Source organism: Anolis carolinensis, chromosome 1 (assembly GCF_035594765.1).
Source record: "Anolis carolinensis isolate JA03-04 chromosome 1, rAnoCar3.1.pri, whole genome shotgun sequence".
NCBI lineage: Eukaryota > Metazoa > Chordata > Lepidosauria > Squamata > Dactyloidae > Anolis > Anolis carolinensis.
This window is the reverse complement of record NC_085841.1, coordinates 211,515,484-211,540,325: the sequence shown is the minus strand read 5'-3', so window position 1 is coordinate 211,540,325 and position 24,842 is coordinate 211,515,484. Positions and strand designations below refer to the sequence as shown.

General features: G+C 38.8%; 1 protein-coding gene across 1 annotated transcript in view; it reads left to right on the top strand.

The window, feature by feature from the left end:
* myo3b (myosin IIIB) overlaps positions 1-24,842 on the top strand; it is a 316,686-nt gene that overhangs the window by 27,728 nt on the left and 264,116 nt on the right. The window contains exon 6 of the mRNA XM_008119035.3: positions 8,933-9,078. Coding sequence (XP_008117242.1) covers positions 8,933-9,078 — 146 coding nt within the window. The remainder of the gene's footprint in view (positions 1-8,932; positions 9,079-24,842) is intronic.

Here is a 24,842-nt window from a genome sequence, read left to right as displayed (position 1 = left end):
GTAACAGGATGCTTGACGATCACAGGAAATACATTTTTTTGGGGTAGATAATGGGTTTGCCACTTATCTCCAACAAACTTTCACTGGAACCAACACAATGTGGCAAAATATGACCATTTTCTTCGGTTTTCTGCTCTTGGCTCTTTTTCAATTTGTTTTCCCTTGTTTTTGACAGGGATCAGACCCTGCAAAAACCCAGATGCTAATTCTGTCTTCATATTCACTCTGATAACCCCATTGCAAGACCTAATCATGCCAGTTACTCCACTATAGCATCACTCTAGGGCTCACTTTACAATGGGATATTGCCACTTTTTGTCAACAATGTCCTTTTGCATTCTGCCTATGGCAGGCAGACCAGTTCCATAAATTAGACATCAGAAATGGCAATATTCATGGCTCTGATGGCCCAGATAGGCAGCAGAACAATTACCATATATACTCGAGTATACACCGACCCGAATATAAGCCGAGGCACCTAATTTTACCACAAAAAACTGGGAAAACATTGACTCCAGTATAAGCCGAGGGTGGTAAATTTCAGAAATAAAAATAGATACCAATAAAATTACATTAATTGAGGCATCCGTAGGTTAAATGTTTTTGAATATTTACATGAAGCTCAAATTTAAGATAAGACTGTCCAACTCTGATCAAATCATGATTCTCATTTTCTTCCATGTAAATGTGCTTATGTATCCTTTTAATAGTAATAGAGTAAAATAATATATGTAATAATAATAATAATAATAATAATAATAATAATAAATAAATAATACAGGAAAATAATACAAGTAATAATAAATAGAGTAAAATAATAAATGCAATAGTAATAATAATAAGATCAGAGTGAAATAATAAATGTATTAATAATAATAATAAAAATAGAGTAAAAATTTGTAATAGTAGCAACAATAATAGAGAAAAAATAATAAATGTAATAATAACAATAATAATAAAGAAAAATAATAAATGTACCATATATTCTCAAGTATTAGCTGACCCAAATATAAGCCAACCAGGACCCTCACCCGAATATAACCCGAGCGGGGCTTTTTCAGTCTTAAAAAATGGACTGAAAAACTAGGCTTATACTCGAGTATATACATTAATACAGTAGAGTCTCACTTATCCAAGCTAAACGGGCTGGCAGAAGCTTGGATAAGCAAATATCTTGGATAATAAGAAGGGATTAAGGAAAAACCTATTAAACATCAAATTAGGTTATGATTTTACAAATCAAGCACCAAAACATCATGTTATACAACAGATTTGACAGAAAAAGTAGTTCAAGGCACAGTAATGTTATGTTGTAATTACTGTATTTATGAATTTAGCACCAAAATATCATGATCTATTGAAAACATTGACTACAAAAATGGCTTGGATAATCCAGAGGCTTGGATAAGCGAGGCTTGGATAAGTGAGACTCTACTGTACATATTTTTGAACTATACATAGATATAAATTCAGAAATATGTGGGGAGAATTTTAACCTTTCAAAATGATATGTCCCAGCCTCAAATTAGCTATTGTGATGCAAAGGAACTTGAAAACGAGATTAGATAAAGAGACAGCAGGTACCCCATTTGCTGGGAAGTTCAGGTCTATTATCAGAGGTTTGAATCGAGATGATGGATCAAGTTACATACAACATGAGCTCTTTGGTGTACTTAGATCCAGGATGCATATGTTGTCACCAATAGTTGGGCATGGTGTTATTATTATCAGTACTTTGACCTCATTGTTTACAATACTGGATGTATTATGTTTATGCCTGGATTTCTGGATAACATTACACATATCCATGAGGTGGAGTATGGCCATGAAAGTACAGGTTGAGTACCCTTATCTAATGAGATATCTTGGAGATGGGACCCACGTCTAAACACTAAATTTATATTTCACTTGCACTTTGGATACATATCCTGGAGATAATTTCATACAATATTTTTTCAAACTTTTATGCAATTTTGGGGTATTCCAGATTTCCGAATTCGAGATAAGGGGTGCTCAATCTGCCTTAGTCTTTGAGGTGTCACAGGACCCTTTGCTGTTTAGTCTGTTTCTGTAATTTCCTGATAGGCAGATGATGCAGTATATTCCAGCAAAAACAAGTGACTGGTGTCATCCTGTAGAGTAATAAAATTGCTATGGTGTGATATTTTTTGCTGTGAATTTCAGTTCATATATACATGTACAGTACTTTCAAGTTTCCTGTTGACTTTTGGTCAACTTGGGCAAGGAATGCTCAGAGGTGATTTTGCCAGTTTCTTCATCTGAAATATAGCCCACAGCACCTGGTATTCATTGGCAGTCTCCCATCCAAATACTAACCAGGACTAACCCTGCTTAGATTCCAAGATTAGATGGGATCTGGTGCATTTAGGGAATAGATGTCTTACTCTTTGACAAGCCACAAGATTGTGATATATTCTCTTAATACAATTAGAGCAGAGTTTCTCAAACTGTGCTGCTCCAATTCCTAACAGCTGGTAAGACAGCTGGGATTTCTGGAAGCTGAAGTCCAAAACACCTGGAGGAGCACAGTTTAAGAAACACTGAATTGGAGAATCCACTTTTCAGTGGTAGGAGTATGAGCATTTTCTGATCCTAAATTCATGAAATATAAATGATAGATAAAAATGATCACTTATCAGGAGAACTGGAATTACTTAGTGTTGCTCCTCAACCAAATGCTAGTTGCTGTAAGGAGTTTGAAATTCTGATGTGTTTAGAACTGGTGCAAGCTTCATTTGCACAACTGATTTTAAATACAGTAGAGTCTCACTAATCCAACACACTTATCCAACGTTCTGGATTATTGTAGTCAATGTTTTCAATACATCGTGATATTTTGGTGCTAAATTCATAAATACAGTAATTACAACATAACATTACTGTGCCTTGAACTACTTTTTCTGTCAAATTTGTTGTATAACATGATGTTTTGGTGCTTAATTTGTAAAATCATAACCTAATTTGATGTTTAATAGGCTTTTCCTTAATCCCTCCTTATTATCCAAGATATTCGCTTATCCAACGTTCTGCCAGCCCGTTCATGTTGGATAAGTGAGACTCTACTGTACTTTCAAAAAGGGGCATGTTCTGGGCAAGAATATATTTCCAAATATGATCATAACTTCACATTCAGGACCACTCTTCAGAGAGAATGCTATTTGTAATTTTAAAATCCCACCAACATGGCAAAATGTCTGGTGGGTTTTTTGCCGGGTTGCACCAACCAGCCAAACACCATTCATTTCTAGAATAAATTTGCTGGCTAAACACACACAGAGAGAATTAGCTTATTGAAGGGGTAAATATGAAATTAAGAGCCCCGGTGGCGAAGTGCGTTAAAGCACTGAGCTGGAGACCGAAAGGTCCCAGGTTCAAACCCCAGGAGCGGCGGGAGAGGCTGCTGTTAGCTCCAGCTCCTGCCAACCTAGCAGTTCGAAAACATGCCAATGTGAGTAGATCAATAGGTACCACTCCAGTGGGAAGGTAACAGCGCTCCATGCAGTCATGCCGGCCACATGACCTTGGAGGTGTCTACGAACAACGCCGGCTCTTAGGCTTAGAAATGGAGATGAGCACCAACCCCCAGAGTCGGTCATGACTGGACTTAACCTTTTTTAAATATGAAATTATATATGTCAAACTCCAGAGGAGGAGGGGGAGGAGAAGGACTTTAAAATATATATATTTGAAATCAATCACTCAAACTCCTAGCATGTTACCCTGTTCTCTAATAATTAGAAATCTCAAGATATTACTTTTGCATGGTCATTGTACAATCTATACAGCGAAGTTCTGACAGGTTGAGTGCTCCATTTCATTTGCATAGTTTGGCAAGCTGTTTTGCTTTTTTTGGAGCAAGGATAGAGGTATAGTACTATGTTCATGGACATGTACTCATTAATTGTTGGCACATTGTTGGCATACTTCATAACAAACCATTTATTAGGCCTGCCAACCCCCCCCCCCCTCCCACTTTGGGAAGTTCAACCCTTTTCCCTTCCAGTTTCCTTCTAGCCTGGAAGGTCAGTGGCACTAATTGTACAGAGCAAGTCTCCTGCTCCCCTTGCTCCACAGTCGCAGTCACTCCATGTTACACATTATGTGCCTGAGACTGTGCTTTTTATGCATGTCCTGTTTATTGGGAGACAAAAGCAGTGCAGATAGTTGTTTTACAATTCATTGCTGTGTGAGATCTTTAACAGGGTGCTTGTGGGGTTTTCTCCACTTAGAACAATCCTCATTGCAATTTGAACCATGCCCTCTGTGCTTGTGTGCCTTTGTGGTGCTCATTTCTTCTTATTTTGTGTCAATCTATATGTTAATTTCTAATTTTTCATCACATCAGTTGTGAAAATGAGATATTTACCGGAGTGGGTAAAGGATAACATAGATGAGTAAACATACTTATAGATGCAGGTTAAAAAAGATCTTGGGATTGTTATTCTTACTGACCACAGCCGCAAGACTGTGTTATGCTAAGTTATGGAAAAATCAAGATATACCTGATGAAGACACCTGGATTACAAAAATTTTAGAAATTAGAAATATGGATAGGCTTACCTTTCTTATGACTAAGAATAAATAAAGGAATGAAAATAAAGGAAACCAACTGGAAACAAGTAAATGAATATCTCATGTCAAAGAATAAGAAAATATTGATACGATAAGAACTATTCGTAAAAACAAAATTATGTACAAAAACAAAGGAGAAGAAGAAAGGGAGAAAAGAACAAGAATAGGAAAGAAAAATAGAAAAGGAACAGACCTCTGGAAGATACCAGGAAGTCAAAACAACCAATCATCTTTCTATGTAACATCGTTTCTCTATCCTGATAATTTTAACCTATGTTTATATCTCCATTTCCTCTTCGCCTACACTATATATATATATATATATATATATATATATATATACACACATATATACATACAGTAGAGTCTCACTTATCCAACACTCGCTTATCCAACGTTCTGGATTATCCAACGCATTTTTGGAGTCAATGTTTTCAATATATCGTGATATTTTGGTGCTAAATTCATAAATACAATAATTACTACATAGCATTACTGCGTATTGAACTACTTTTTCTGCCAAATTTGTTGTCTAACATGATGTTTTGGTGCTTCATTTGTAAAATCATAACCTAATTTGATGTTTAATAGGCTTTTCCTTAATCCCTCCTTATTATCCAACATATTCGCTTATCCAACATTCTGCCAGCCCATTTATGTTGGATAACTGAGACTCTACTGTATATATATATATATATATTCTTCTATCTACTGTAATTAATTAACTATAACAATAATAACAAAAAAATTAATTAATTTTTTCCAGAATATACACAATTTAGTGTAGGTAATACACATAGTAAAATAGATACTCTAACTTGCAGTATTAAATCTACTCTATTTATGTCCCTTTTTTCATATCTATATATTAACCCTTCTTTTTCTCTTGTTTTTCCTTTCTTCTTTTCTTTTTTTCCCTCTTTATTACTATTGTATTATTATTGTATTATAAAAGAAATCTTAATAAAAAGTCTATTAAAAAAAGATCTTGGGAAAGTCATGGAACAAAGAGTTGCATTAAACTAGGGGTGGGTATCTGTAGAAAGTTAGGGGCCCGCATTAGCCCAGGGAGTGTTGGGGGGTCCAAATTTTCTCCTTAAAAAATGCCCTCTAAGCACTTCTAGGGAACTTTTTCACTATGCTTTGGGTTTCAAAAAATGATTTATCTTGGGCTTGTATTGCCCCCACTGCATCCTGTAAAATGTGATAGAAATATAATATCTCCCACACACCCAAAGGGATATTTTGGAGCATTTGGGGGGGATTATGGGGAAAATTTGCAAAAAAAAAGTGTTTTATACCACCCATAGTTTATTGGCCAGGTCATTATTTTTTTAAACCCATGATAGCTTTGTATCCCACAGTTTGCACTCTGTCCATTTTTGTTTTAAATTTACACATTTGACTGTTTGTACCTCCACTTTCAGAAGTTAAGGTAGAGTTTTCCCATGGTGCCATTATACTCTGAAATACCGTGTTTCCCCGAAAATAAGACAGTGTCTTATATTATTTTTTGCTCCCAAAGATGCTCTAGGTCTTATTTTCAGGGGATGTCATATTTTTCCATGAAGAAGAATTCACATTTATTGTTGAACAAAAAAATGACATTTATTATATACTGTACAGTAGTTGTCATCACAAACCAGCATAACCAGACAAACTGTGAATCCTATCAAGAATTTCTTGTTACTATCAATATTTCCATGTACAACACTCTATGGTACGTACATTTACCAATCCTGCATGCTTTGGTGTTCTGTTCGGCAGGCATGCTTCCAAACAAAAACTTTGCTAGGTCTTACTTTCGGGGGAGGCCTTATATTTAGCAATTCAGCAAAACCTCTACTAGGTCTTATTTTCTGGGAATGTCTTATTTTAGGGGAAACAGGGTACCTTTCCAAGTGTTTTTTCTGATTTTATTTTAGTGCCTATTCTGCACTGAAAGCTTGGCCACCCCACACAAAAGGCCTCCTAATGAAGATATTTTTTTCATTTTAATTGACCATGTGGCATAATTGTTGGCAGTCAACCTTTCAAAAGGCAGTCCACTTGCTTAAAATGCCATTGCCGTATTTCTTCAGCCTCAATATTTCCTCTACTGGTCTGTACTGGGCTAGATTGGGTTATACTGGGCTATACTGGGCCCATAACCCTTATTGCAGTTTCTCAAGTCGCTCCTGACACAAAAAAAAATCCTTATTGGATGAGTGGGCTTATTAACAAAAGACCCTCATAAATGCACAGCAGAGTAACTTATTAGCAGCAGCGTAACCCAACACCAGTAGCCAAAAGTGATAAAAAGAACAAAAACACACAATGTTATCTCTTCCTTAGGATGCATTTCTTTATAGCAAAATAATATGGTTGAACTATTTACAAGAACAAGGTTTCCACAACACAAATAAAGTTCTTTATATTTCCTTCTTTGCTTCCATGCTGGACTTCTTTCTTATGAAGATAAACAGCTTCACTCTCACAGAGCCTCCTCTCGCAACAAACTTACACAGGAGCTTCACACAGTAGCTTTTATACACAACCTTCACACTGGAGCTTCTCTCAACAAAGCCTTTCACATCAGGCCTTCTCAGGCTGAGGCCTACTTCACACAGAGGCTTCTCTCCCAGGGCCGTCTCTCACACTGAGGCCTATTTCACACTGTGGCCTACCTCACACAGAGGCCTCTCTCACACTGAGGTTAATACTGAGGCATACTGAGCTACAGGCACACCTGCTTACATTGAACTGCAGATTTTGTTGCATCCATTTAACCCTTTCAGTGCTTTGACCTCATTGTTTACAATACTGGATGTATTATGTTTATGCCTTGATTTCTTTCAGTGCTTGACTCACATTTTTGTAATTAAAAATACCTAATTAATTTTTAATATTTCTGACAACAAACTTCCCCAACTTGATTTTTTAAATTCTTTTTAGAAAAATCTATTTTAGTTTACAATTCAGATTATTAGGCTTGTAGGTTTCTGATTTTTAGACTTGTTGAATAGATTTGCTGCTCAAATTATTGTTTATTTTTCATATTGTTGTCGAAGGCTTTCATGGCCAGGATCACAGGGTTGTTGTATGCTTTCCTGGCTGTATGGCCATGTTCCAGAATACTTCTGGAACATGGCCATACAGCCTGGAAAACATACAACAACCCTATTTTTCATATACAGTAGAATCTCACTTATCCAACATAAACGGGCCGGCAGAATGTTGGATAAGCAAATATGTTGGATAATAAGGAGGTATTAAGGAAAAGCCTATTAAACATCAAATTCGGTTATGATTTTACAAATTAAGCACCAAAACATCATGTTATACAACAAATTTGACGGAAAAAGTAGTTCAATACGCAGTAATGCTATGTAGTAATTACTGTATTTATGAATTTAGCACCAAAATATCTCGATGTATTGAAAACATTGACTACAAAAATGGCTTGGATAATCCAAAATGTTGGATAAGCGAGTGTTGGATAAGTGAGACTCTACTGTATTTGACTATGTATGTTATTAGTGAATTTAATTACCTTGAATGCTGCTTCTTATCCAGATGAAATGGCACAAAATTGTGGCATAAGTCAGTTTTGAGAAGCCCTGAAATTCCCCTACTCCCTCACAAAAAAACTTTAGGCACAAAAACTTTAAGGGTGCAAGAAAACCCCAAAACAAATAAATGACATTTGTGATTTCTTACTGGACAGAGAATACAGAATGATAGCTTTAGTAGCACAAGGTCAAACTACACAATGCTACTAACTTTTAAGAAAAAAGAATGTACTTGTTTATGCCGTGTTCTGTAAAAAGGTAAAGGTTTCCCCTGACGTTAAGTCCAGTCATGTCTGACTCTGGGGGTTGGTGCTCATCTCCATTTCCAAGCCGAAGAGCCGGCGTTGTCCGTAGACACCTCCAAGGCCATGTGGCCAGCATGACTGCATGGAGCGCCGTTACCTTCCCGCCGGAGCAGTACCTATTGATCTACTCACATTGGCATGTTTTCGAACTGCTAGGTTGTTCTGTGGGCCACATTAAAAACTAGGCCCCATCTAGTATGAAACTGTATTATATGGCCAGTCTAGACTCGTATAACTCAGTTTAACTGCATTATGTGAGTCTACAGTGATCACATAATGTAGTTTCAAACAGCATTATACTGTAATGGAGATGATGCCTGTATCTCTTAGATGGGCATGTGTTACTTGAAACATATGTAAGCAATTGGGAAAAGTATGAGTGCTGAGCTAGATTAGAAAAGTGAAGAAATACTGTTGTATGGTTTACTTGGGCAATAGGGAAATTACTAACCTGTAGCACCTCCCATGCTTTTTATCTGGTAGGTCATTGCCTGTGAGCAGCAATATGACTACTCCTATGATGCCCGTTGTGATGTGTGGTCCCTTGGGATCACGGCCATTGAATTGGGAGATGGTGATCCGCCTCTATTTGACATGCACCCAGTGAAGACCCTTTTCAAGATCCCAAGGTAAGGCACTAGGTGGCTCTCTTGGCTTGCTAGACCGTTGCTCACAAAGGCAACAGCAGCATTTCAACAGTGAAAATACATATTTGGTGCATCATTGCATCGTAAGTTATCCTAATTGGGGAAAGTGTGCAAAGAGACATCGCAATTAGGAAGATGCTCACTGGCCCTGATTTACACATTGGCAGAGAAATGTTCTACATTACAGCATTTCAATATGTAGAATTTTGCAGAATATATTGGAAAAATTATTAATTTCCCAAAAAATAAAGACCTTTAATATAGAAAAATACAATGTGTTAAAGGAGAAGATTTGCAGCAAATTATAAATTTCAAATTGTTAAAGGTATTAGAAATAAGTGACAGAGCAGCATCCTTCTCTGTTGCTTACTAATACACAGAAATTAAAATATTCCATTTTGCCAAACCTGCACGTCAGTGTATATTTATTTCATACCCAAGATTTGGTTATTTTGTTGTTGTGTTGTTTCCTCCCAGCTGAAGGAGCCAGGTTTTCACAGGCCACCAGAAAATACAAATTAATTACAGAGCAGTTTTTACAAAATGATTACGTATGTGTGTTTCCGTGTAAGTGTGTGAGTGTGAGGATCTCTATCAAGCAGTTGCCGTGGTTGGTTGCCAGCTGGGAAATGTCTGCTTCTTTCATTTCCCATATTGCAAAAGGGAAAGGATAGCCACTAGCTAATAGCAATTTGAAGGAGGAGACAATGAAAATATTTGACCTTTTGTTATCTGCACAATCACACAATTATCGTGGGGCTTTTGACAATTTCCCCTGATTGCTATTTGCATTTCTGATTACGTCTATTTATATGCAGATGAGGCCCTCCAACATTCTGCATCATATTATCTCTTCTACACAACCCAGCAATGAACTGCCACTGCTCTTTGGAAAAATCACTCAAACTTAAGCAGCGGTTCGTCTCCATTCCCCACTCTCTCCCTCCTTGCACAGGTGTAGAACAGGCTGCAGCAGTTAAAGCAGCAAGGGGGGAGCCTTAACGTTTTCTGAGGAGCGTCCATAAATTCTGTCAAGCTGAGGCTGTAAACAGCATTTGTGAATAACCGTCTCATGGTGGAGTCTTGTAAAATAGCAGCAGGTGGTAGGAAGATCTATGGAACAGGGATGTTTGCCTTTCTGTGTAGGATTTATCTCTTTCTAGCTAGAACCCGGCTTATACGTCTGCATGACAAAAGAATTATGGGGTATCTATTTATAGGGGACATACAGTGAATTTAATAAATAAACTCCTAAATAGCTTGTCTTTTATTTTCAAATGACATTTCATGCCATTGCAACTTCAGTACTACAGTAGAGTCTCACTTATCCAAGCCTCGCTTATCCAAGTTTCTGGATTATCCAAGCCATTTTTGTAGTCAATGTTTTCAATATATCGTGATATTTTGGTGCTAAATTCTTAAATACAGTAATTACAACGTACATTAAAGCACTGAGCTTCTGAACTTGCGGACCAAAAGGTCCCAGGTTCGAATCCCGGTAGCGGAATGAGCGCCTGCTGTTAGCCCCAGCTCCTGCCAACCTAGCAGTTCGAAAACATGCAAATGTGAGTAGATCAATAGGTACCGCTCTGGCAGGAAGGTAACGGCGCTCCATACAGTCATGCTGGCCACATGACCTTAGAGGTGTCTACGGACAACGCCGGCTCTTCGGCTTAGAAATGGAGATGATCACCAACCCCCAGAGTTGGTCATGACTAGACTTAACATCAGAGGAAAACCCTTTACCTTTTTTAACTACTGTAGTACCAAGCACAAAGGGTTTGATGTTGGTGTAAATCAGGAAGGGGGGGGGGGCTAAATGGATGAGAGTACTTTTTCATTTGCAAAGATGTGATAGCTCCAGAACCTGGCATCAGCGTGTTGGTAGGGCATTATGTGTCAAATAATTTCATTTCCACCTTCCTTTTTGTAGAGACTTATGGCTGAAATGGAACAGAATTGAATGGAAACTAATTTTTCACTTTAATATATATAGATATAACATGGGCATAGCTGGATATATAAGTAAGTGTACCCACACTTATGTACCCAGCTATGCCCGGGTCATTTATTTTATTTTATTTATGAATAGTCTGATTAAGAAAATGTATAAACATGTGGGTGGACTACAACTCAATGCCAGATTAACTCCCTCAAACTGTATCAGTATTGGTCATGTTGGGCATGTGTGCCAAGTTTGTTCCAGATGCATTATTGGCGGGATTCAGAGTGCTCTTTGGCTGCAAGGTGAACTACAACTTCCAACCTGCTGGGTTAGCCCCCCCCCCCCCCAACCTCCTTCAGTATGTCCAGGTGGTCATAGAGGTTCTGTGTGCCAAGTCTGGTCCTGGTCCATTGTCGTTGGGGGTCACCAGTGCTCTGTCTTGATGTAGGGTGAACTACAACTTTCATCATGTTGAGTCAGTCCCCCAAACCCCTCCAGTATGTTCAGTTGGTGATCAATTCCATTCTGTTTGCTGTGCTGTATAGAAAAGAGTTGGAAAGGATTATGGGAGAGGCAGTGGGTGGGGTCATGCAAATTCCACACCAGTAGAAAGAGTAAGAAACACCAAGATGTCTATGGGAGAGGACAACCTAGTATGAAATTGTCCTTGTATGAAAGCATTTACTTGAGTGGTGGGCAGTATTGTGTTTGTGGATGACATTGGCAGGGACTGCCATCTCTTATACAGGGTTGTTGTGTATTTTCCATGTGTGTATGGCCATGTTCCAGAAATATTCTCTCCTGACGTTTCACCCACATCTATAGCAGGCATCCTCAGAGGTATACCTCACAACTTCTGAGGATGCCTGCCACAGATGTGGGCGAAATGTCAGGAGAGAATACTTCTGGAACATGGCCATACAGCCCAGAAAACACACAACAATCATGTGATTCTGGCCATGAAAGCCTTCGACAGCACAGCTCTTGTACATGTTCACGGTGCTCTCTATAACCTGCAATGTCATTGGAGGGAGGGCCTTTGGTGGCTCCTCTGTGGTGGGGGTCATAACTGTGAAAGTGGGAGCCCCAGCCACACACATACAACTTTCTCTTTTATTGTGTGCGTGCGCACATGTGTGTGTGTGTGTGTGTGCGTGTGTGTATATATATGTGTGTGTATATATATATATATATATACACACACACACACATACAGTAGAGTCTCACTTATCCAACACTCGCTTATCCAACGTTCTGGATTATCCAACGCATTTTTGTAGTCAATGTTTTCAATATATCGTGATATTTTGGTACTAAATTCGTAAATACAGTAATTACTAGATAGCATTACTGTGTATTGAATTACTTTTTCTGTCAAATTTATTGTATAACATGATGTTTTGGTGCTTAATTTGTAAAATCATAACCTAATTTGATGTTTAATACGCTTTTCTTTAATCTCTCCTTATTATCCAACATATTCACTTATCCAACGTTCTGCTGGCCCGTTTATGTTGGATAAGTGAGACTCTACTGTATAAAGGTAAAGGTTTCCCCTAATGATAAGTCCAGTCATGTCTGACTCTGGGGGTTGGTGCTCATCTCCATTTCTAAGCCGAAGAGACACCTCCAAGGTCATGTGGCCGGTGTGACTGCATGGAGCGCCGTTACCTTCCCGCCAGAAGGTACCTATTGATCTACTCACATTGGCATGTTTTCGAACTGCTAGGTTGGCAGAAGCTGGAGATAACAGTGGGCGCTCACTCCGCTCCCCGGGTTTAAACCTGGGACCTTTCGGTCTGCAAGTTCAGCAGCTCAGTGCTTTAACACACTGAGCCACCGGAGTATACAGATACACACATAAAGTAGGAGCATATAATAGGTTTAATATGTCAGATGACTCTGCCTTCCTTCTCTCCACACTAGACTCATACTGGTTCTATAGGAAAAGCAACCAGGTGGTAAAGTGACATCAACAAAAATAATGTTAAAAATGACTACCTTCACTGCCAAAGCACTCTGAAATGGTAGCTGAAGGTATTGGCAGTTGCTTAGCAACCTCCAGGTGACTTTTTATTATCCACCAATGAAATAGTTTGTATATAACTCCGATGTCTACATAAAAGAGAAAATGTACACTGAGCAGAAATGTATTCTCCTTTTGGAGCCCATTTCTCAGCCAGTATATTGGGCAAGAGAAAATGAGATTTTAAAAAAGAGTAGTTGTTTATAAATTTATGTATGCCAAAGAATAAAAGGTAAAGGTTTTCCCCTGATGTTAAGTCCAGTCATGTCTGATTCTGGGGTTTGGTGCTCATCTCCATTTCTAAGCCAAAGAACCGGCGCTGTCCGTAGGCACCTCCAAGATCATGTGGCCGGCATGACTGCATGGAGCGCTGTTACCTTCCCGCTGGAGCGGTACCTATTGATCTACTCACATTGGCATGTTTTCAAACTACTAGGTTGGCAGAAGCTGGAGCTAACAGTGGCCGCTCCCGCCGCTCCCGGGGTTTGAACCTGGGACCTTTCCGTCTGCAAGTTCAGCAGCTCAGTGCTTTAACACACTTCGTCATCAGGGCGAAGAATAGGTAACATCAATCCCTTCTCCATGGATGCTGAATTTTTTCCCCACAGTTAGCCAACATTGTGACCCTGGTGTGGAGGTGGGCTGGGGTGCATTGTGCCCCCTTTTTACCCCACTGGGAGCCCCGATTCTGCTTGACCCACCTGCACAGGAGTAAAGTTTCAAGAGAAGTTTCACAGCAGAATGCTGCGTATTAATTTTACCAACAGAACAGAGCGGCGTTTGATCTGGAAATAAAATAAGGCAGCTGAATTCAGAAACAGGATAGGCAATGTTATGAAGTATTGATTTGCTGTACTTGACTCATTTTTGCAAAGCAATTCCCTTTCTTTTCCTATTATTTTGACTTTATTAATTCTGCATGGCCATTTTTTGCTGACTGGATCAGTCTGCCTCCTAACTGAGGGGTTGTAAATGCCACTCACAAGACATCCTCGTTTTCAGTCACTTGAAATGATTTCACCCCTATTACCTTACAACAGAAGCTATCGATTATTTACATTTTTACTTTTCTGGCAGTCTTTTCATCTGGAAACAGAGATGAAGCTAGGTTTGGGTGACTATGCATGGTGGCCCCAGATCGAATCTGGTGCAGCCCAGGGACAGAATATGGCAGATACTGGTGGGTGAACTGGTACACCATTGGTTCACATGAGAATTGAAAAATTCCCCCATTAACCATGACAGAGCCTTGCCTTGTTGGTAAAAGAGTGTTTTGTGGTAATTGTTTACCCTCAACCCAAACTGCAGTGATACCTATACTAAGGTAAAGGTTTCCCCTGACGTTAAGTCTGTTAGTGTGTATAGCGGAACCAGCAGCGTCCAGTTAACACCATGTGCAAAAGACTCAGACCAGGCAGAGGAATTGAAAGAACAAAGGAACTTTACTTGTTGAGTTGAAGTTAAGTAAACAGTTCAGCAATCGTACAATGTCCTTGTAGTTGCATAGGATAAATAACTAAACAATCAGCATTCAATATATCCAGCATAGCATATTTAAACTGCTACTTGACCGTAGCTAGAGAGCCTGTCTTTTCTGTGCTCTCCCTGCAAGCTCAGATTCCCAACTGACAAAACCCAGCCACCTGCCAGCAAACCGATACATTGTTTGAGGCGTGGCTTGCCTCTGCAAAACTCAGCTCCCTTTTTGCAGAGATCTCTTGCAAACAACTTTGCAAGGATTTCTTTACACACACACACAGCAATTTGGCGCATTAAAGTCCAGTCATGTCTGACTCTGGGGGTTGGTCTCATCTCCATTTCTAAGCCGAAGAGCCGGCGTTGTCCGTAGACACCTCCAAGGTCATGTGGCCGGCATGACTGCATCGACGCCATTACCTTCCCGCCGGAGCAGTACCTATTGATCTACTCACATTGGCATGTTTTCGAACTGCTAGGTTGGCGGGAGCTGGGGCTAACAGCGGGTGCTCATTCCACTCCCGGGATTTGAACCTGGGACCTTTCGGTCTGCAAGTTCAGCAGCTCAGTGCTTTAACACACTTCGCCACCGGGGCTCCGATACCTATACTAGGTCAACGAAAAAGGCACAAGAATACATGCTAACTTTTGAAATCTCCAAATCCCCTTTCATTGAATGATATGTTACCAAAAGCAGGCAAGATATACTATTTTTCTTATAGTCGTGTTGTTTGCCTTTTGTCTTGAGAAGTAGCAAGGGTAAAGGGTTTGGATATTCTTCCACCATAATTAATTTTAGCTCCACATCTTACGTTCGGCTATACTCTTGTCATATTATAATTGATCCTAGTCAGAAAGGCTAGTAATGAAGAAAAAACCTCCAAGTCTTATTACCGTATATACTCGAGTATAAGCCGACCCGAATATAAGCCGAGGCACCTAATTTTACCACAAAAAAAACTGGGAAAACTTATTGACTCGAGTATAAGCCGAAGGTGGGAAATGCAGCAGCTACTGGTAAATTTCAAAAATAAAATTAGATACCAATAAAATTACATTAATTGAGGCATCAGTGGGTTAAATGTTTTGAATATTTTCAAAGAAAAATAGTAAACTAACTCTATAAGTGGACTTATAACTTTATAATCATCTTCATCATCAGCATCAGCATCATCAGCTTCATTTGCACGCTGCCCTATCTATCTCCCCCCGGGGACTCAGGCCAGCTTCCAACATAGTAACAGGCAAACATATAATGCCTACATAAATAATGCAAAGCTAGATATAGATCTATCATTATACTAATTTCACATGTGTATTTCCCCCTGAAACCTTTGCAAATCCTCTCTCGATGTGCATTTTCCTCCTGCAATATTCCCCTAAAAACAACTTTGTCCTCTATTCTCCTGCCCTTTCCCACCTCTTTTCTTTCTCCCTTTTTCAAACTCTAAAAGTAGCCAGAAAAGGCTTTTAAAAACTTCTCTCCCCCTCCCAAAAAACCCCACCTCATTTTTGTTTCCTTAGGAATAAAAAGAAATACACACTTTCTGTTGCTCTCTTTTCCCTCCTTCCCTCCCTTTGGACTCAAATGTTCTTGCAATAATAGTAGTAGTAGTAGTAGTAGTAGTAGTAATAGTAATAGTAATGAATCGTGAAAATTTGCAAGAATATCTTTTTTTCTTCCCCTTCTGCCCATGCAATCTGGCTTGCAAGGGTTTCTCTCACATGCTCCTTTCGCTTTTGAAAACATTCGCTTTTTGTCTCTGTCTCTGTCTCTCTCTCAAAAATAAAATAACCAGCTTGGGAGGAGAAGCAGAGGAGGGAGGTTTTGGAAAAGAAAACATACTGGGTGGGCACCTTGATATCTGCCAAAGTTCACTGAATCAAACCTAGGGAGAAATAATCACATATGATTATATTTAGAAAAAAGTGCCTTTGACAGTACTATTTTTTACTCTTCCTGTTCTGCTATTTCCCCCAGCTTGGTGAACTCCATATGTTGTTGGTCTCTACTCATGAAAGCCCCAATCTCATAAACAGTGGTCAGGGATAATGAGAGCCAAAACTTCATAAGGTGGATTCATTGAGCAGAAGTGGCAATGACACCAAACCTAAGGCACAAACCTAAGGCCATGAAATCAGTATCCAAGTCCTGGCAATGATAAAGTTGCTTGATTTGAAATACTAGCAACATTCAGCACTGCTTAAGCGTTTTTAGCTTCTTTGATAATGATGCTAATCCCTTCTGGAAGATAAACATGTTTTACTTTTTGAATGGTTCATTTGAATGATACAGTACAAGTTGAGCAGCCCTGTCCAGAATTCCAAAAACTGAAATACAGTAGAGTCTCACTTATCCAACATAAACGGGCCAGCAGAACATTGGATAAGCGAATATGTTGAATAATAAGGACTGATTAAGGAAAACATCAAATTAGGTTATGATTTTACAAATTAAGCACCAAAACATCATGTTTAACTACAAATTTGACAGAAAAAGTAGTTCAATACACAGTAACGCTACCTAGTAATTACTGTGTTTACGAATTTAGTACCAAAACATCACAATGTATTGAAAACATTGACTACAAAAAAAATTGACTACTAAAAGGCAGACTGTGTTGGATAATCCAGAATGTTAGATAAGCGAATGTTGGATAAGTGAGACTCTACTGTACTCCAAAATCTGAAATTATCTCATGTGTGACGGAGATAGTAATATTTTTGCTTTCTAATGGTTCACTGTAGATAATGTTTAAATTAAAAATGATGCATATAATATGACCTTCAGGCTATTAGTGAATTTCATTTTTAGATTTGATATATCATTATGTGTGTGGAAATATTCCAAAATCTGGAGAAAAAATCAAAAATCAAAAACTCTTCTAGTCCCAAGCATTTTGGATAAGAGATAGAAAGGTAAAATATTACCTGTTTTGCGTAATCCTTTGCTTAATATTTATGTGCTCAAGTGTATACACACAAATGGAAGAGATTAAAATGTTCATATTCCAAATTAACAACTTTACCTGATCACTTTCCATTCACCATTTAGACCCTTCTGTTGAGGATATTCTAGACAGATGACATGTTAACAGAATCATTTCATGGTTCAGTGTCTTCTCAGTATGATTTATCTTTATCTCTAGGCACTGGAGGTCCCTATTTGGGAGATTTATGAGCTAAGCCCCAAAATCTATTTTGATGAAACAGTATGCATGTGTTTATTGAAAAGTAAAATCTTAGCATTTGTTTTAAAATGATACTTCCTTTTCATGGTCCATTTTGGAAGACTGATTCATGTAACTCTTGTCATTCTTGATGTATGTAATTAAAATAATTGCTATTGTTAAGTATGGACTCAATACAACAAGCATTGTAAATCCTAACTTTAAAATGGGGACCAAAATGAAATTGAATCAGTCCAGGAACAAATGGAATGAAAATAACCACCGAGAGATCCTCTTTGTGCAGCCAAGCTCAGAACATTGCCTGTTTTTCACATTTGCCACTAAATAAGCTTTGAGCGTATTGGGGTAGCCCATTGGTTTCTTTCAACAACAAATTGCCTATATTGGGAGATTGTGCAATAGACCTTGAAAGAATGCAATTGGCTTTGTAGAATCACAGGATTCCCAGCTTCATGATGCTTCTCTATTATGGGGAGGTTTGTATCCTGCTTTGAACTGCCTGCAGTCCCCTCCTCTAATTTGATGTTAGAAATCATGTTTAAGCCTCACAGACAAACCAAGAAACCTGAATGAAAAGGATTTTCATTCTGGAAGGAAAGAAAACTCATTCCTTCATCTTTCCCATTGTGTGACAATATGTTTGTATTCCCAGTGTGTTAACTAGAGAAATTAATCTTCTTGCAGTGTGTTTAAAAGCATGCTGCTCAAACTTGTGGATTTGTGCTGTCAACCCGTCCTCCATGGACTGTGGATACATGAAGAATTTCCAGAAAAGAAAGACACAGGTGTAGCCAATGGGCACAAATATGAAAATGATATAGATGACATGAGAGATAACACTAAGAGCGATCCTTTGAGAGGCCAAAAAGTCCGGTTTATTATTTTCAGCTGAGTCTCTGGAAGTGGAATCTCTTCCAAAAGCAAACCAGAGCCCCGATCAAGGCGTTGACATTGCCGTTTATACATTTTCAGACAAAGAACATGCTTCTACATACATCTCGTCATTAGTATGTCACTTCACATGTTTACATACATGGGTATAAATATGCACGATCAGCATTTTTCTATCTAAGCACTCTAAAAGCCTGTAGCAAGTCACAGACACCAAGAGAAATCCATCAAGAGGCCTACTTTGACCTGTCTGCTCTCTTTCTATTTGCTGTACTAGGAACCAATTCACAGTGGAATGTATAGATAACAGGCCCCCCTTCTCCCAGCTTGTACATTTACACAGAATCTAACACAGAGAGAGTCTGATTTTTCTACATTTCACTGCTTCTAATGTGCATACAATATATGTCTAAAAATCCTATTTTCCAGTTCCTCATCAGTACCAATCCCTGGTACATTATAGGATAAAATGGTTCACTTAGGATATGGAGCAATGAATTAAAATTGCAGGAAAATTTGCTGTCTTGGAGCAATGGTGGAGTCTCATTTTCTGGAGGTTTTTAAGCAGAGGCTGGATGGCCATCTATCAGGAGTGGTTTTATTGGGTGTTCCTGCATGGGATGGGGTTTGGATTGGATGGTCCTTGTGGTCTCTTCCAACTCTATGATTCTACTTGGAGTATATCTTTTACAGTACTTTTAGAGGATAATTCATTTCTCCTTATTTGAAACCCTACAAATCGAGGTTTTATCTGCCCACTCCAGCAGCATGACTTGGGCCACAAATGCTAGGAAATTATGTAATCGTCAATTTGCTTCTCTTTTCATGGCATCCAAAATGTGTTACAGCCAGCTCTCTTTTTCTATATTATTGTCCTTTTCTCCATCATTTACACTGCTGATACCAGTGACAAGTCCCTATGATCTCTAGAGATGAAACTCAAGCAATGAAATCCATTGAAAAAGTCCCCATTTCAATTTCTGTCATTTCCATTTTCAAGAATATTTTCTTGTACAATTGGAAAAAGGAGACAAAGAGTGCCTTGGACTGCAAACCAATGCATACTCCAGAAAATAAAGCCCGACTGTTCACTGGGGGAAGGATATTAGAGGCAAAGATGAAGGACTTGAGAAGACAGGAAAGCTTGGAGAAGAGAATGATGCTGGGGGGAAAGGAAGGAAAAAGGAAGAGGGGCCGACCAAGGGCAAGATGGATGGACGGTATCCTTGAAGTGACTGGCTTGACCTTGAAGGAACTTGAAGGAATAAACCATTTGTTTGTTATTGTTCACCTGTGTGGCACATATCGTCTTTCTCTGGCAAAGCAGTGCGTGGACTATACATCTTGATTTTTACATTACGTCACATGTCTGGACACGTGTTACTTTTGTCTGTTTGGTTGTACCATTCTTGCAAAATGTCTAGAAGAAACCTTTACTTGATCTTTATTTTTGTTCTCTTTCCAAAGATACAAAATGTAATGTTTGATATCAGACTTTTACTTTTAAAAGCAGATTTTAGCCAATTTTAATGTTCATAAAACATTAATGTTAAAATGCTATGACAGTGGTTTCCAACCTTTGACCCCCTAGGTGTTCTGGACTTTAGCTCCCAGAATTCCGGACAGTTGTCCAAAATGATTGGAGTTGAGATCCCAGACACCTGGAGAACCAAAGGTTGGGAATTACTAATCTATGGTATGGTATGGTGCAGTACAGTATGGTGTGGTAAAAAAACCTTTTACAGTAGAGTCTCACTTATCCAAGCCTCACTTATCCAAGCCATTTTTGTAGTCAATGTTTTCAATATATCATATTTTGGTACTAAATTCGTAAATACAGTAATTACAACATAACATAACTGCGTATTGAACTACTTTTTCCGTCAAATTTGTTGTATAACATGATGCTTTGGTGCTTAATTTGTAAAATCATAACCTAATTTGATGTTAAATAGGCTTTTCCTTAATCCCTCTTTATTATCCAACATATTGGCTTATCCAAACTTCTGCCAGCCTGTTTAGCTTGGATAAGTGAGACTCTACTGTATTTATTTCTTTTGCCAAAGAAGAAACTGCAAAAAATTCGAAGCTTTCCTGAAATGGACATGGAAAAAATATATTGTTTCACTTCAGTATTGTGTGTGCTATTCCCTAAAACATTTAAAAGGAGCAGCCGTACTTTCTACATTTCCCCTTCAATAAATCAGTCAGTGCCTATGCAGACATAATATCTATAGGTGGAAAGAAAAAGAGATATTTTTTGCTAATGGATTAACACCATTTGCCATCTTGAATTGGAACTGAGGTGCCTGCTGTTATTGTTCTGATAATCTGCATGCAGCCCTTTTGCTATACTAGATACCCAATTGCTATTTCACCCAGCAAATTCCTACATAAATTACAACTATTCAGAAAGTGATCTATAAATAAGTACAAGCTGCTGCCATACAGTAACTGCAATTTTGTTTTGTGCAAGTGAAACTTTCTGTGCTGACAAGGTCAGGCCCTTGCAGCATGAGTACAGACAAATGGTGAAGGAGACATCCAAGACCCTGAGAAGTGTGTGGGAGGGGGACAGCCACTAAGTGGGTTGCATGCCCTCGGCTTTTCACCTTTTGAGCTGTAGGATTCACAGGACTTGCAACTAAGGAGTGTGCTTCCTCAGATAGCAGCCGGAGAGGGAAGGCAGTTACCCTTTGTACTCATATATAAGTCTAGAAATTTAAGTACAGTAGAGTCTTACTTTTCCAAGCTCCACTTATCCAAGGTTCTGTATTATTCAAGGCAGTCTGCCTTTTAGTAGTCATTGTTTTTGTAGTAAATGTTGCAATATTTTGGTGCTAAATTCGTACATACAATAATTATTACATAACCTTACTGTGTATTGAACTGCTTTTTCTGTCAATTTCTTGTAAAACATGATGCTTAATTTGTAAAATCATAATGTAATTTTATGTTTAATAGGCTTTTTTCTTAATCCCTCCTTATTATCTAAGATTTTCGCTTATCCAATGTTCTGCTGGCCCGTTTATCTTGGATAAGTGAGACTCTACTGTAAAAAGAAAAAATATACCCCTGAGTTGGCTCATCCATGAGTCACTATGAATACTGTACTTTTAACTCATCAGAAAAGGAAATATCAAGGGTAGGGTTTTTTTTTCTTTTCTTTGTGTCAGGAGCAACCGGAGTTGCTTCTGGAGTGAGAGAATTGGGGACGCCTGGATGTTTTTGATGTTTTGTGGGAGGCTTTTCTCATGTTCCCGCATGGAGCTGGAGCTGATAGAGGGAGCTCATCCGCGCCCTCCCCGGGTGGGGTTCGAACCTGGCAGCTTTCAGGTCAGCAAACCAACCTTCAAGTCACGAGGCTTTTATCCCCTAGGCCACCGGAGGCTCCTAAGGATAGGCTAGGATAGTGAAAGACAAGAGCTTAGTCCATCTACCGTGTTTCCCTGAAAATAAGACATCCCTGGAAAATAAGACCTAGTAGAGGTTTTGCTGAATTGCTAAATATAAGGCCTCCCCTGAAAGTAAGACCTAGCAGAGTTTTTGTTTGGAAGCATTCCCGTCAAACAGAACACCAGAGTATGCAGGATTGGTAAATGTACATACCATAGAGTGTTGTACATGGAAATAATGGTAATAACAAGAAATATTTGATAGGATTCACAGTTTGTCTGGTTATGCTGGTTTGTGATGACTACCACTGTACAGTACATAATGTTCATTTTTTGTTCAATAATAAATGTGAATTCTCCTTCATGGAAAAATAAGACATCCCCTGAAAATAAGACCCAGCGCATCTTTGGGAGCAAAAATTAATATAAGACACTGTCATATTTTCATGGAAACACGGTAGGGAGGTCCTATAAGACTACCATGCCACCATTTCTGGTCTTTTTGAATGTCTGGGTGGCAAAGTAGCAGTGACAGGCTCTTATACACTGCTTTTTAAAATCCAGATTATCTGCTTTAAACTGGATTATATAGCAGTGTATACTCATATAATCCAAGTCAAAGTAGATAATTTGGATTATTTGATAATATGGAATATATGGCAGTGTAGATACAGCTGCAGCCAAGTGGTAGCTGGCCCCTGGTATCGATGTTTTCCCCTCTCTGTGGAATAACCCGCAATTTATCTGCAAGTTGTATCAAAATCCATAATTTTGTCCCTAAAATCTGCCTTCACGAGGCTTCTTATATATGAGAGTATGTGGTATCTTCCTTTGTAGGAATTTTCCCTGTATTAGGAAGTAAGGAAGGAAAGATGGATGGAAGGAAGGAACACAAAAATGGTGCTCAGTTGTGTAAAGCATCTGGCAGCACTGGGCTGTCCATTATCTTTTTGTTTCTGGTTTTTGAGGGGTGTTTTTGACAACCACAAGAATTCCCAACCAGGATGGTCCCTGTTTTAACATCCTCAGTCAATGGCCCAATGGCTTAAGTCTTCAGTAAAGAAGGTTAATTCATCTTGACTAAGGGCCCCTTGACACAGCCATATAACCCAGAATATCAAGGTAGATAATCCACAGTATCTGATTTGAATTGGGTTATCTGAGCCCACACTGCCATATAATCCAGTTCAATGTGGATTTTATACAGCTGTGTGGAAGGGGCCTAAGATGTTGGTCTTCAACAGCTTTTCTGAACCCTATAACATGTAACGGCGTTCCATGCAGTCATGCCGGCCACATGTCCTTGGAGGTGTCTATGGACAACGCCGGCTCTTCAGCTTAGAAATGGAGATGAGCACCAGCCCCCAGAGTCGGACACGACTGGACTTAACGTCAGGGGAAACCTTTATCTTTTTTTATAACATATAATACCATGGTGGAACAAGATAAAAAGAAGACAGCCAACATGATAAAATGCCAATTCTTTGACTGCACCAAATTCCCTACCTGGACTTCATTTTTAAACAAATGTTCTAGTTTTTAGAACGTTGCCCAGGGCAGCAGGGCTCTGTCAGAATGCAAAATCTGGGCCTTTTTTTTGGAAATGTGTGCATAAGCTCCAGTTTGGGAGGCCATTTCTGTAGTTATGTTTTCCTTTTTAAACATTTTTAAAAGACTTGATTACTCCTGCTTTGAAGTCAGTAACAGCTGCTTCCTTAGGTTGATAGCATAACTCATATCATATTTTTGAACTATATAAAACCCAACAGATTCTGATTACGAACACAGAGTTTATGGTTATGGGGCTATATATTTTCTGGTGGAGTTGCTGGCTTGCCAATGAATCAGATTGCTCTGTATAATTTAGAAGTCATGTTTTCAATTTGTAAATTCACATCATTATCAAAGATGGTTGGAAGGCTATAGCTGCCTTAAGGCCTAGCTAGATCAGCTGGTCTTCTAAACAATAACCTGGAGCAAAGGGGAAACCCTTTCAATACAGAGCATTGCAATTAATTGAGGTATTTTGTAGCCTTGGAAACAATGTGGGAGCTGTGAACTGAGCAACAATTATGGGTAATTTTAGCTTCATTTGATCACCAAGGTAACCGGAGACGATTTTTCTACTTGAAATGCCCCAGAAGAGAGACTGCAAAGGAAGCATGCGACCAAAAAGGTTGCCAAAATGTACGCTTCTAGACTGGCCTCTTGTTTGACTGAGTACAAGGACTTGGCAACTGAAGTGTGCAAACTGATTCCCTGAAAACCTCTTTAAAGTGAAATGACATGTGTCTACACTGTAGAATTAATGCAGTTTGACACTTCTTTAACTGCCATGGCTTGATACTATGAAACCCTGGGATTTGTAGTTTGGCAAGGGCCTAACACTCTTTGGCAGAGACGGCTATAGACCTTGTAAAGCTACAACACCCAAGATTGTATAGCATTGAGCCATGGCAGTTCTAGCACTCACTACTCAACAAATATTACCTAATCTGTCCTTTCCTCCTCCACTTTTTTGCTTATGAAAGACATACAGAAGTGGGGTAAACATGGAATAGTCACAACCAACATCAATGCCTGGATGCCACCATCTAAGTAAAAGCTTATGTTTGAGGCAAGGTGACTGCAAATATGAAAACCTTGTCTGAAACTGTTCTCAATGTGACTTTTCTCTTACCCTATGTATTTGCCATGTTGTCTGATGTGTGACAATTTCTGTGCGTGACTCTCATGGTAATGTCATGCATGAAAGCATCATCCAGTCATCATATTTGAACAAGCCCATGTCTATCATTTCTTAAATTACAAACCTTAGCATT